Here is a 14,344-nt window from a genome sequence, read left to right as displayed (position 1 = left end):
AAGTGGCAACAGAACTTTGCCTTTTTGACAGTTCCTCTGATTTTTATTTCTACTTCTATGATTTTGTTTCTGATACGAGACCAAGTTTGGTTCTGATATGTACTTGTAATTTCTCACTGATAGCAGAAATAAATGGAGTTTGTTTTTACGGTCTGACCATTGAGAGTTATTAGTTGGGATGAGAATCTATAATATACTGGTTCTATAAGATCTATTCTCAACTGGTTGAGAGACAACAGAGAATGTGTTTGTTAGTCTTTTGGTTTGCCTGTCTGTGTTTTTGTACAAGAACATGTCTTGGAGGCCAGGCGCGGTGGTTCATGCCTGTAATCCCAGCACTTTGAAAGGCCCAGGTGGGCGGATCACAAGGTCAGGAGATTGAGATCATCCTGGCTAACATGGTGAAAACTTGTCTGTACTAAAAATACAAAAAATTAGCCGGGTGTGGTGGCACGCACCTGTAGTCCCAGCTACTCGGGAGGCTGAGGCAGGAGAATTGCTTGAACCCAGGAGGAGGAAGTTGCAGTGAGCTGAGATGGCGCCACTGCACTCCAGCCTGGGTGACAAGAGCGAGACTCCATCTCAAAAAAAAAACAGAAGAACATGTCTTGGGTCCACTGGAAAGAACAGCTCCTTGGCATAAAACCAGTGGATTTTGCATTCCAATGTGCATATTTAAATATGGTTATAGTTGCAGGACAGAAGCGAACATACTCTGTGTATCAGCACTGGAGAAAGAAAAGTCCTTACCTTTCACTTTGAATGTAAAATATTTTCCTATCTTCAGAGTATATTAATAAATTAATGTGAATCTCTCAAAATAAACAATATGTTTATGATTGGTTCATAGAAATAAGCATTATTTAAATGTAATACTCCCAGAATTTCTAGAAAATAGTTGACTAAATTTACATTACTTTAAATGTACAAGCCTTTTAATAATAATTTTAAGAATCTCTTTTTCACAAAAACCACAAACTCACAATCATTGTTATATAGGAATCCAGATTCACATAATCAAAGTTCATGACCTTTTGGAGAAAGGGAATACATGAAATAACACTGAAGAAAAACTTAGAAAATAGCCAAGAGTTTTTAGAAACCTACAGTTAATACTAGTATTTCTTTTTTGTTTTTGAGACAGAGTCTGGCTCTGTCACGCAGGCTGGAGATTGCAGTGGCACCATCTTGGCTCACTGCAATCTCCATCTCCCAGGTTCAAACAATTCTCTTGCCTCAGCCTCCCAAGTAGCTGGGATTACAAGCATGCACCACCAGGTCTGGCTAATTTTTATTTTAGAAGAGACCGGGTTTCACCATGTTGGTCAGGCTGGTCTCAAACTCCTGACCACAAATGACCCTCCTGCCTCGGCCTCCCAAAGGGCTGGGATTACAGGCGTGAGTCACCGCGCCCGGCCAATACTAGTATTTCTGTGAATCCTGATTGCCTATCCTTGCAATCTACATAATGCAAAACAGGTCAAAAAACAGTGAGCTGAGGCAAACTAGAACAAAACTAGAGACTTACTAAAGATCTACTCACCAGTTTTTTGTTTGTTGGGTGGTTGGTTTAGTTTTTAGTCACTCTCTTCAAAGTGAGTAATCCCAAACCAAACCTAGACCTCTGTTACAAATGAGTGTCAGGTGATTTGTACCGTCTCCCTTTTGACTGTCAGTGATTCTAGAGAACACGTCTTCCTTTTATATTAAGGAGAAAATAACATGCACAAAAATACTTCTTTTAATGATAATAATTTTTAAAGGGATAGATTAGTCACCTGGCCTCCTAACCTTGAAAAGAAGACGCTCCCTCAGCATGTTGGGCACATCTTTATTCCCATACTAATTACACTCTCTTCATTTCACTACATGTGGCACCCTGATCTGAACACCTCTTATGGTGAAGGTGCTTTGTCATTCCAGAATGTAGTATAATGCTTGGCATCTAAGATGTAATTTCAGAGAAAAGTAATACAGTCAAAAGAGCACTCTGCAACCATTAAAAGACCATCCTGTAATGGCGACGTGGAATCTGATGTGATTTCTCCTGTTGCAACATTAATGCAGTGGCTAGGTGTTTTTCTTTGTGACAAATAACTCAGTTGACTTTTCGTATTCCTGGGCTCCTACTGAGGTTTTTACTGAATGCAAATACCCTTGCCATGTATTGAAATTCAATTGGTTCAATGGAGCAGTCCAAAGTTCATAAGAATCATATACCTACTGTTTTCCTTCCTGGGATCTTATGTGGAATTTTCCTCAATAGATTACATAATCTTGTTCTCAGATGTGGTTGGAATAGTAACCATTCACCTGTGTGGTGTTTATTGTCTGTGTCCCCACAAAGTGTTACCTTAAATGTTTCCTTTTTGATGTTAGATCACCAGATCGTTGCACAGAAACTGATTCACTATAGGTAACCAATAAACACTTGATGAATAGTCAGATCTTTGCATCAACATATGAATTCACAAAATTCCAGAAATAGGGTAGATTAAGTATTCTTAGGAGCCCTTCTTAATCACATAAAAATGACAGATTAAAGTTTAAACAGTACGGCTGGGTGCGGTGGCTCAAGCCTGTAATCCCAGCACTTTGGGAGGCCAAGGCGGGCAGATCGCGAGGTCACAAGTGCAAGAACAGTCTGGCCAACATAGTGAAACCCTGCCTCTACTAAAAATACAAAAAATTAGCCAGGTGTGGTGGTGTACGTTTGTAATCCCAGCTACTTGAGAGGCTGAAGCAGAAGAATCGCATGAACCCAGGAGGCAGAGGTTGCAGTAAGCCGAGATTGTGCCATTGCACTCCAGCCTGGGCAACAATGTGAGACACCATGTCAAAAACAAACATTAAAAACAATTTCTTCTTGGCTGGGCATGGTGGCTCACGCCTGTAATCCAAGCACTTTGGAGGCCAAGGCGGGTGGATCACCTAAGGTCGGGAGTTCAAGACCAGCCTGACCAACATGATGAAGCTCCGTCTTAAAAAAAAAAAAGAATTAAAAAAAATTTTTTTTTTAAACAGTGCTTTTGTGACATATGACTGAGGCCAGAAACAACTATAAGGCCCAAATCAGGAGGCCTAGTGGAGCACTAGAAGGTGGCACTTGTCTGGAGGGCCTCTGCTGATCCTTGGAAACCTAAAGCCAGAGATGTCTTTTGATTTTAGGATTCTTTATTCGTTCAGGAAATACATATGATGCCAGGCAGTATTCTGGGCAATAGGGGTAGAGTAATAATGCAACAGATGAGGTCCCTGCCCTCATGGAGCTTCAATTCCAGTCCCTTCCAGATATCACATTTTGTGGGTTTCCATGTCTTATCCCCAAATTACTTTAAAGTAGCAGTTGCTGGCTGGGTGTGGTGGCTTATATCTGTAATTCCAGCACTTTGAGAGGCTGAGGCAGGCAGGTCACCTGAGGTTAGGAGTTCGAGACCAGCCCGGCCAACATGAGGAAACCCCATCTCCACTAAAAAATACAAAAATTAGCCAGGTGTGGTGGTGCACACCTGTAGTCCCAGCTACTCAGGGAACTGAGGAAAAAAATTTGCTTGAACCTGGGAGGTGGAGGTTGCAATGTGCTGAGATGACACCATTGCACTCCAACTTGGATGACAGAGTGAGACTCCGTCTCAAAAAAAAAAAAACCTAAAGTAGCAGTTGCTGATTCTCCTGTTTGCCTTGCTCCACTAGACATGCAAGCTGTAAGATGGTATAAATTTTTTGTCTTTAACAGCTTTAATTCAATATATTGAGGTATAACTGACATGCACAAAACTGCACACATTTAAAGGATACAATTTGAATCCATCACCACAATCAAGAGAGTGAACATAACAATCATCCCTAAAAATTTGTTCATGCCTTTTTAAAATCCCTCCTTCTCACCTCTTTCCCTGAAACCTCATTCCCAAGGAACCACTGGTCTGCTTTCTCTCACTACAGATTGTACGTTCTAGACTTTTATATAAATATAATCATACAGTATCTATGTATTTTTTATCTAATGAGAGATAAGTATTTAATGAGTCCCAAGTGCCCCCTTGAGGCCAAGCAAGGTGGGAAGTTAGACTAAAAATATCACCCTCCCAAACTCCCATTCCTGAAAGTAAAGGCTTGTACTTCTAAAAGACTGAGAAAGAATTCTGCAACTAATTACTTGTAATATGTAAGGGAAAAAAAAATACCTCTGCAAGCAATAACCACCATCTTCTGGAATCTTATATATTACCTATGCTTATTAATAGGTGTCCCCCCAAAATCCCACAACAGCTTGATCATATAACATGCACTACTGCTAATCTGAACACAATCTTTGCGATTAAAATTTTAACTCAGACAGTGGCCAATCAGGTTAAACAGACAATCCTTTAATTTGGTAAACAACCTAATGACACTTTTCCTCATCTTTTGCAAAAACTCTTTCCTTAAATCCTCAAGGAGTCAGTATCTTGATTGGCCTCCATGTACATGACTGTAATTAAAGTTGTCCCATGTGTTCAATTCAGTTATGGCTTTTTTCCTAATGGGGTAAAACTTGCAGTAGATAAAGATTTTAAAAAATAAACAAATCCAGATCACAGAAGATAGTGGGTATATTTCCTGGCCTTTGTCTTAGCTTGAGGTGGAAGAGAAAAAGAGAAAAAAGGTGTTACTCAAGAATTACATCCAAGTGGCCGGGCATGGTGGCTCATGCCTGTAATCCCAGCACTTTGGGAGGCTAAGGCAGGTGGATCATCTGAGGTCAGGAGTTCAACACCAGCCTGGCCAACATGGTGAAACCCCGTCTCTACTAAAAATACAAAAATTAGCTGGGCATGGTGGCATGCACCTGTAACCCCAGCTACTAAGAAGGCTAAGGCAGGAAGATCGCTTGAATGCAGGAGGCGGAGGTTGCAGTGAGCAGAGATCACGCCATTGCATTCCAGCCTGGGCAGCAGAGCAAGAATCTGTCTCAAAAAAAGAAAGAAAGAAAGAAAGAATTCCATACAAGTCTAGATTCACCAAAGTTAAGACCTGAATTCATTTCATGTGTGTGGCTTAACAAATTCCAACCCAACACATCAGGCAAATAGAAAAAGAAAATCAACAAAAAGTCGCTCTCGCAACACATGGGAATTCAAGATGAGATTTGGGTGGGGACACAGCCAAACCATATCAGTGGGTGAAACAGATGTTTAAGGTTACTAAAAACTGCCACATATTAATAAAAGGGCCAATTCCCCCAGGATGACATAAAAATTTTAAACTTGGATGTACTTAATAAATTAACTTAAAAACATATGAAACAAAAACTGAAAATTCACAAAAAATAGACTAATTTTAGTATCAAAAGGGACAATCATTAAGTTATGCTAACAAAAAATATCAGTAATTATAAGAAATCTGAATAACTCAAATAGTTTGATCTATAAACTTTTTATAAAAACCTGTCCCCAATAACTAAATAATTAATAATTATGTATTAAATAATAACTGTTCTTTTTAATCACAAATAGAACATTCATAATAACTATGTACTAGGCTATTAAAAACAAGTTGCAACCAATGTCAAAAAATTAATATTACATAAACAACAATCTCTGATTATAGCTAAATTAGAAAATAGAACAAAAAAATTTTTTTAAACATTCATGTGGAAACTTTAAAATAAATTTCTAAATACATTTTGGGTCCAAAAGAAATCGCATTGGAGCCTAAAAACAAAAACAAACAAACAAACAAAACCCCTTAGTACCAAAGAAGAGAAATTCAATTTAAAATCTTAGAATGTAGTAAACAGGAACTTAGAAAAAATTTAGGCTAGGGGCTGTGGCTCAAGCCTGTAACCCCAGCATTTTGGGAGGCTGAGGTGGGCAGATTGCTTGAGCCCAGGAGTTTGAGATCAGCCTAGGCAACATGGTAAAACCTCATCTCTAAAAAAAATACAAAAAATTAACCAGGCATGGTGGTATGTGTCTGTAGTCTCAGCATCCTGGGAGGCTGAGATGGGAGGACTAGCTGCAGTGAGGTTGCAGTGAGCTGTGATTGCACCACTGCACCCCATCCTGGGCAGCAGAGTAAGGCTGCAGCTCTCTCTCTCTCTCTCTCTCTCTCTCTCTCTCTCTCTCTCTCTCCCCCCTCTATATATATATATATATAGCCTTAAATGATTATTTTAGACAAGAAAAAAGGTAGAAAATTAATAATCTCTGCAATTAACTAAAAATTATTAAGGGGTAAAAAAGGAGAATAAATCCAAACAAAGAAGCAAGGCAAAATAAAGATGAGAACAAAATTAATTAAGCAGAAAAAAGATATAACAGATAAGACGAACATACTTCAAAAGGTAATTCTTCAGAAAAAAATTAAATTAAAAAATTACTTTCAAGATTAATGAAGAAAAAGATATAGCAAATAATTACCTATTTTTTAATTTAGTTTTCATTATTATTTGTTTTATTTTATTTTTTACTTTTTTTTTGCCCTGTCCCCTAGGCTGGAGTGCAATGGCGTAACCGTGGCTCACTGTGGCCTTCCCTGGCTCAAGTTATCCTCCTACCTCAGCCTCCCAAGTAGCTGAGACTATAGTTACACATCACCACACCTAGTTAATATTTTATGTAGAGACAGAGTCTTGCCAGGTTACCCAGGCTGGTCTTGAACTTCTGGGCTGAAGCAATCTTCCTACCTTGGCCACCTAAAGTGCTAGGATTACAGGCATGAGCCACCAGGCCTGGCCATAATTACCAATTTCAGAATGAAAAATAACTACCATAGATGGAGCAGAGATGATTAATGTTAAGAGGATACACAAATGGCTGGGCACAGTGGCTCAGGCCTGTAATCCTAGTACTTTGAGAGGCCAAGGTGGGCAGACTGCCTGAGCTCAAGAGTTCAAGACCAACCTAAGCAATCTGGTGAGAATCCACCTCTACTAAAAATACAAAAAATTAGCTAGGCATGGTGGCACATGCCTATAATTCCAGCTACTTGGGAGGCTGAGGCACAAGAATCACTTGAACCCGGGAGACGGAGGTTGCAGTAAGCCAAGATAGCACCACTTCACTTCAGCCTGGGTGACAGAGCGAGACTGTCTCAAAAAAAAAAGAAAATACACAAACAACTTTATGCCAACAAATATAAAAACTTAGGTTATATCAATATTCCTAGAAGAGTCAACGACCAAAAATGAGTCTAGAAGAAATAGAAAATCAGAATGATTTAACAATTATTAAAGAACTAAATCAATATTTAAAATTTTTCTCACATAGAAAACACAGGCCCACAATGGCTTCATAGGGTAGTCTGACTAAAGATTGAAGGAATTGATAATTTTTTTCATACAAACTTTCAGAGAACTTAAAAGAATAAATGCTCCTACTAATCATTTTAGTAGTTTACCACAACCAAAGCCAGATAGGACAATACATAAATGAAAATTTCCAGGCAAATCTCACTCATGACCATGAACGGAAAAATCCTAAAAGAAATACCAGCAATGGGCAAAAAAAAAAAAAAAAATTATGACCAAATAAATTGCATTCCAGTAATTCAAGATTGGTTCAACATTCTGAAATCTACTAATATTATTTACTACATTAAGGGATTCAAGAAGAAAAAAATGTATACATGCACCCACTTATTTCAGCGGATGTTAGTAATACGTCTGGTAAAAGTCAATGCCAATGCCATTCATGGTAAAAATTCTTAGCAAAGTAGGAATGAAAGAGAGTATTTCCTTAACCTGACTGAAACCACCTTTGCAAAAACTGTAACAGTGAGAAAACTACGGCAGTGAAAGAGATCTGTGCTAACCAACTCCATCTTGCCTTAAGAATATTTCCTTAACCTCCAATACCTTGCTTTTGTTTATCCCTGTGCATAGGCGGAGCTCACCATAGGAGGAATTTAGTTCATAGTTCAACTTTGGAACAAAGATGATAACAGCTCTTTTCCAAAACAAACCCCCTACTTGCCTGGGGACCAGATCATCTTTGCAAAACTAGCAAATTAGCCACAAGATTAGAAATTATGGATTAGGAGTCCTGCAGTTAGAAGCCACAAGATTCCTAATCTTCTCAGTTGCTTCCATGGATAATGTTACTATTACAAAAACTAAAATTAGTGTTTAAGATATTTTCCAGAGCCTGCATTCTGATGGATCAGCCGACACACCCAGACTGGTAAACTGGCTTACCTGGTCTTGTGCCTTATCTCCCCAAGGAACTGACTCAGCACAAGAGGACAGTTTTGGACTCCCTGTGATTTCATCCTCACCCAAACCAATCAGAGTTCCTCAATCCCTAGCCCCCAAACTATCTTAAGACTCCAGGCTCCAAATTTTCAGAGAGGCTGATTCAAGCAATAATAAAACGCTTGTCTCCAGCTTAGTCAGTTCTGTACACATTAAATTCTTTCTCTACTGCAATTCCCCTGTCTTGATGAATCGACTGTATCTGGGCAGTGAGTAGGATGAACCCATCAGACAGTTACATGACAGATTATCTACAAATACCTACATCATATTCAGTGGTGAAATATTAAAAGCTTTTCCTTAAATATCAGGAAGAAAAATGACAAGAATGTTAGTTATCATTACTTCTATTAAACACAGTAATGGAGGTCTTAGCAGATACAATAAAATGAGAAAAACAAAGAGTGGAAAGGAAAAAAGAAAACACCTTATTCCAAAGTGTTTATTATTATTATATGTATAGAAAATCCAAAAATAAAATCTATACAGAATAAGAATTTGAGATTCATATTCTTATTAAAAATACCATATATGGAACACACACATAAAGACACTAAACATTCTTTATGAAATGTTTAATAAGTTTATCTTTAAGTAGGTTTATATTTATATTTTTTTGTGTCAGCATTATGGTTTTCCCAGTATTCTCCACTAGATTATTGAATGTTTTAAAAGAATAATGTTATAAGACGTCAAATAAATATATAAAGGTCAATTTTATGTCCACATACTAGAAACAAACAAAAAATTCAATTTAAAAAGATAGGATTTCTAGCAATATAAAAAAACCTAGAAATAAATAAAAATATTTCAATGCCTTTTTAATTAAAATTATAAAAATTAATTAAAGGAAATAAAAGAATTTAATAGAAAAATATATATTAATGGTTTAAAAGTCTCAACATCAAAAAGACGTAACTTCTAAGTTTATCTATAGATTCAACACAATTCCAGTCAAAATCCCAAAAGAAACTTTTGTGGAATTTAATAATCTGATTCTAAATGGATACTGAAAAGAAAAATGATACAAATAGTTAAGACACTTACAAAGAAGAAGAAACATATAAAAGAAAATGCTTTATCAGGAAACAAGATTTATTACTATTAATAATTCAGTCCATGCAGTATTTGTGCTGGGGCAGACAAGTTGATCAAATGGAACAAAGAGAAAGCTCAGAAACAGACTCCCCCTTGTAACCCGAGATACAACAGAGGTGCACTACAAATCTGTGGGTAAAGGAGGTCCTATTTTAAAACAGTGGGACAGTTAGTTCCCCAAGAGAACAGTAAGTTCTCTTGATGGGAAAAAATAAAAATTCATCCCTACTTGACACCACATCTTAAAATAATTTTTAGGTCAGGCCGGGCACGGTGGCTCAAGCCTGTAATCCCAGCACTTTGGGAGGCCGAGGCGGGTAGATCACGAGGTCGAGAGATCGAGACCATCCTGGTCAACATGGTGAAACCCTGTCTCTACTAAAAATACAAAAAATTAGCTGGGCATGGTGGCATGTGCCTGTAATCCCAGCTACTCAGAAGGCTGAGGCAGGAGAATTGCCTGAACCCAGGAGGCGGAGGTTGCGGTGAGCCGAGATCGCGCCATTGCACTCCAGCCTGGGTAAAAAGAGCGAAACTCCATCTCAAATAATAATAATAATAATAATAATAATAATTTTTAGGTCAACAGATTCTACTTTAATAGAGGTGGGCAAACAGGAATGGAGGATTAATTCTGATTGACAGAAGGATAGTTTTCTAAGGAGAGATGACCTTTGATACGGTCCTTGAAGAATGAAAGGATTCTTACGGCAGAGCAGTGTAGGAAATGGACTTCCAGGCGAGAACAGAAAGATCAAAGTCTCAGTGTGAGAGGCATATCCTGGGAATGGACAAACAACCAGCCCGTCTGAACAGGAAAGAAAGCTATAATGTTGATGGCGGACTGGCCATTTATAGTGTTTTGGCATCTGTGCTGCATCAAGCTTCCGTCCTCTATGCTGGTAAGAACCAGTTATATTCACAGGAAAAAATATTGTAAATATAGTGTTTCTACAACACTGACACTCATCAAAAAACCACTTCTATTTTAGCGAAGATATGCAAAAAACAAAACAAAACAAAAAAAACCAAAAACACTTTTTAAACACATGAGAAGTTCAAATTACCTTTTCTTTCTTTTCTTGGGTGCCCTGGTTCTGGTTACTGGTGATTTTGTTGGCCTTGTTATGAACAGTAGGAATGACCTACAGCAACAAAAAAAGGGGTGGAAGGAAGAAAAACTTTAAATGACATAATCATTACATTTTATTTTTCTTGACATTCCAGAATGGATAATTATTTTAACATTATTTATTTATTTATTTATTTTGAGATGGAGTTTCCCTCTTGTCACGCAGGCTGGAGTGCAGTGGCGCGATCTCCACTCGCTGAAATCTTCACCTCCTGGGTTCAAGCGATTCTCCAGCCTCAGCCTCCCAAGTAGCTGGGATTATAGGCGCCTGCTATCACACCAGCGAATTTTTGTATTTTTAGTAGAGACGGGGTTTCACCATGTCAGCCAGGCTGCTCTCAAACTCCTGACCTCAGATAATCTGCCCACCTCAGCCTCCCAAAGTGCTGGGATTATAGGCGTGAGCCACCACACCAGTCTCTCATTACATTTCTTAATGTATTTGTTTAAACAGCTAAAATCTTAACTTTGTAATCTCATCTAAAGAGTAAAGATATTAGAAGTATAATTCAAAGCAAACAATAAAACTTGGAAAATCCGACAAGATATATAACTCTGAAATACTATAAAGTTTCATATATATATATATGCCATAGGGGCATAAAAATGCAAGTTTCTGTATGTGGATCCAGAAGCTGAAGATGAAAAAGACTAAAAACAAGGTCACATGCTGACTATCATCCAAATATCTCATTTTGCAAGACAGAGTTTCAGGTATGACCTAATTAATTATCCAAGAACATAGGATAACGCATCTACTTGGCAGATTTACCTTATTCATCATGGTACCCCCAGTCCAAGTATGTTATCTCCCATACTGTGTGTACTCAATAAATACTCCACTATCACTGTTAGCATGAGGCTGAATTAACAAGTCTATTTCCACCACTGAATAACCTTCATGAGAGTAGAACTCAGTGTTATTTTTCACTATTTCTCTCATGCTCAGAAATGGTCTAATACATAGTTACACTTAATGCAACTTTATAAACGAATGAACCAGTTTAATTTTATCAAACAGGCTCCTCAAAGAGCTAGCATAGATAATCTTGGCATAAAATCTGGTGAGAGACATGAAGCCTAAAAGAAAAAAAAAAATAGGCTGAGTACAGTGGCTCACATCTGTAATCCCAGCGCTTTGAGAGGCCAAGGTGGGAGGATTGCTGGAATCCAGGAGTTTGAGACCAGCGTGGGCAACATAGGGAGACTCCATCTCTACAAAAATTTAAGACTTAGCTGAGTGTGATAGTGTGGACCTGGAATCCCAGCTACTTGTGGGGCTGAGGCGAGGCTGCAGTGAGCCACAGTTGCTCCACTGAACACCAGCCTCGGTGACAGGGCAAGATTTTTTTTTCAAAAAATACATAAACAAATTAAAAAGAAAAAAAAAAAAAACTCCTTGCTCAGAAGATTAAAAGACTGCCTGCCTAGAGATAATTAAAAACAAAACAAAAAGCCCATTTTCCTCTAAATGCAATTTAAAAGATTAAATTTTCATTTTTAAGAAAATAAATTTCAGAATAAATTACATTCTCAGAAGTGTGTCATTTACATAAAAACAACAGTAATGATACATTAACATATGTACAGTGCTATGTGAAGAGGCGCTGTGCTAGTATCTCATATTTCTATCTCTGTTTAATATAGATAACGACCTAAGTCAGATTTCAAAGACTGGTGGGGTGTACAGGCATGTGTTCCTTGTCCGGAAGAATCTGAAACAAAACATTGCCTCCCTGACAAGTCAGAAGCTATCCACCCACACTACTACTACTTTCTCCCATGGAAAAATTGGTTGATGCTAAGTAGAAGCTAAATGAGACACAATGTCAGATGCCACTCATAATGTTTACATTGTTTTTCTTTCTTTTTTTTTTTTTTTCTTGTTGAGATGGAGTCTCACTGCCATCCAGACAGGAGTGCAGTGGCACGATCTTGGCTCACTGCACCGTCTGTCTCCCAGGTTCAAGCAACTCTCCTGCCTCAGCTTCCTAGGTAGCTGGGATTACAAGCATGTACCACCACACCTGGCTACTTTTTGTATTTTTAGTAGAGACAGGGTTTTGCCATGTGGGCCAGGCTGGTCTCCAACTCCTGATCTCAAGTGATCCTCTCACCTCAGCCTCCCAAGGTGCTGGATTACAGGTGTGAGCCACTGGGCCCAGCCCACTGTTTTTCAAATAGCAGAGAAATGTTCTTCTGCACATATATCTTTAGCAAAATTTAGAAGACAAAATCCTCAATGAGGCTATACCTTTCAGGAAAACAGCAGAATGTATTTCTTGTTAAATTAAAAATATATTTATAGATGATTCATATGCAAAATGCTCATGTGTTGCCGAGCGCTGTGGCTCACACCTGTAATCCCAACTTTTAGGGAGGCAGAGGCAGGAAGATAGCTTCAGCCCAGGAATTCGAGACCTGCCTGGGCAATATAGCGAGACCCCATTTACAAAAAAATAAAAATAAAAAGAATAAAAAAGAAAAATGCTCATGTGTCAAAAAAACTAGATACCCTTATGGAATGATGGTATTGGGAAGTACAACTGGAATATAGAAAGGACGAAAGTAACATGTTATGATAAACATAATGAGCTGAAGATATGACCCAATTTCAAAAGGATTTTTTTTTTTTTTTTTTTTTGTAACAATACTTGCGCTCTGTCACCCAGACTGGAGTGCAGTGGTATGATCCTGGCTCACTGCAACCTCCACCTCCCGAGTTCAAGCGATTCTCCTACCTCGGCCTCCCAAGTAGCTGGGACTACAGAACTGCACCACCACACCCAGCTAACTTTTTATATTTTTAGTAGAGATGGGGTTTCACCATAATGGCCAGGCTGGAGGACTTTTTAATATGAAACACACACACACACACACACACACACACACACACGTTTCTGTGAAGTGCAGTTATGTTATTTATTTATTTTTTTTTTTGAGATGGAGTTTCGCTCTTGTTACCTAGGCTGGAGTGCAATGGCGCAATCTCGGCTCACCGCAACCTCCGCCTCCTGGGTTCAAGCAATTCTCCTGCCTCAGCCTCCTGAGTAGCTGGGATTACAGGCACACGCCACCATGCCCAGCTAATGTTTTGTATTTTTAGTAGAGACGGGGTTTCACCATGTTGACCAGGATGGTCTCGATCTCTCGACCTCGTGATCCACCCGCCTCAGCCTCCCAAAATGCTGGGATTACAGGCTTGAGCCACCGCGCCCGGCCAGTTATGTTACTAAGTGGAAAAAATTACCTTATAGAAAAACTTTCTATGAGCCTTACTCTCAAGTAAGTATTTGTCAAGTACATCCAAGTAGATACACACATTTTTCCAGAATGCTGAAAATATACTTGAGAAAGTCAGGGTGAGAAGCTTTAAAGGGTATATTGGTGATGGTCCTAAAGCAGCTGATAATGCACCCAGATAAAAACAACCACTCCATTCATATTGTTGAGGAGAATGTTTATGTGACCAAGGTACTTTTCGACATCAGGCATATTAGAAAATGATTTATTTTTGGGTTTTAAGGAAAGTTCAAATTTTAATGTAAATTAAACAAAAATAATTAAGCATTGCCTATATTTTCTATTTCTGGATAATCAGTACTACTTGCAATAATAAGTAAACCAAAGAGAGCACTATTTTACAAAGAGATGAAACTTGATTCTCTTTTCATTTGTCTCATGCAATAAGAATCACTTTGTCCTGGCCAGGCGCAGTGGCTCATGCCTGTAATCCCAATACTTTGGGAGGCCAAGGCGGGAGGACTGCTTGAGCCCAGGAGTTCAAGACCTGCCTGGAGAATAAGGGGAGACCCTATCTGCACAAAAAAAATCAAAAGCTAGCTGGGCATGGTGATGCATACCCATGGTTACAACTG

At 38.5% G+C, this 14,344-nt stretch overlaps 1 protein-coding gene across 9 annotated transcripts in view; it reads right to left on the bottom strand.

Moving 5' to 3' along the window:
- PATJ (PATJ crumbs cell polarity complex component) overlaps positions 1-14,344 on the bottom strand; it is a 430,121-nt gene that overhangs the window by 242,081 nt on the left and 173,696 nt on the right. For all 9 annotated transcript variants that reach the window (XM_074380917.1, XM_074380918.1, XM_074380919.1 and 6 more), the window contains exon 26: positions 10,402-10,479. In XM_074380917.1, coding sequence (XP_074237018.1) covers positions 10,402-10,479 — 78 coding nt within the window. The remainder of the gene's footprint in view (positions 1-10,401; positions 10,480-14,344) is intronic.

The sequence above is a fragment of the Saimiri boliviensis genome, chromosome 11 (assembly GCF_048565385.1).
Source record: "Saimiri boliviensis isolate mSaiBol1 chromosome 11, mSaiBol1.pri, whole genome shotgun sequence".
NCBI lineage: Eukaryota > Metazoa > Chordata > Mammalia > Primates > Cebidae > Saimiri > Saimiri boliviensis.
The sequence above is the reverse complement of the archived record's forward strand: the minus strand, read 5'-3'. Positions and strand labels throughout refer to the sequence as shown.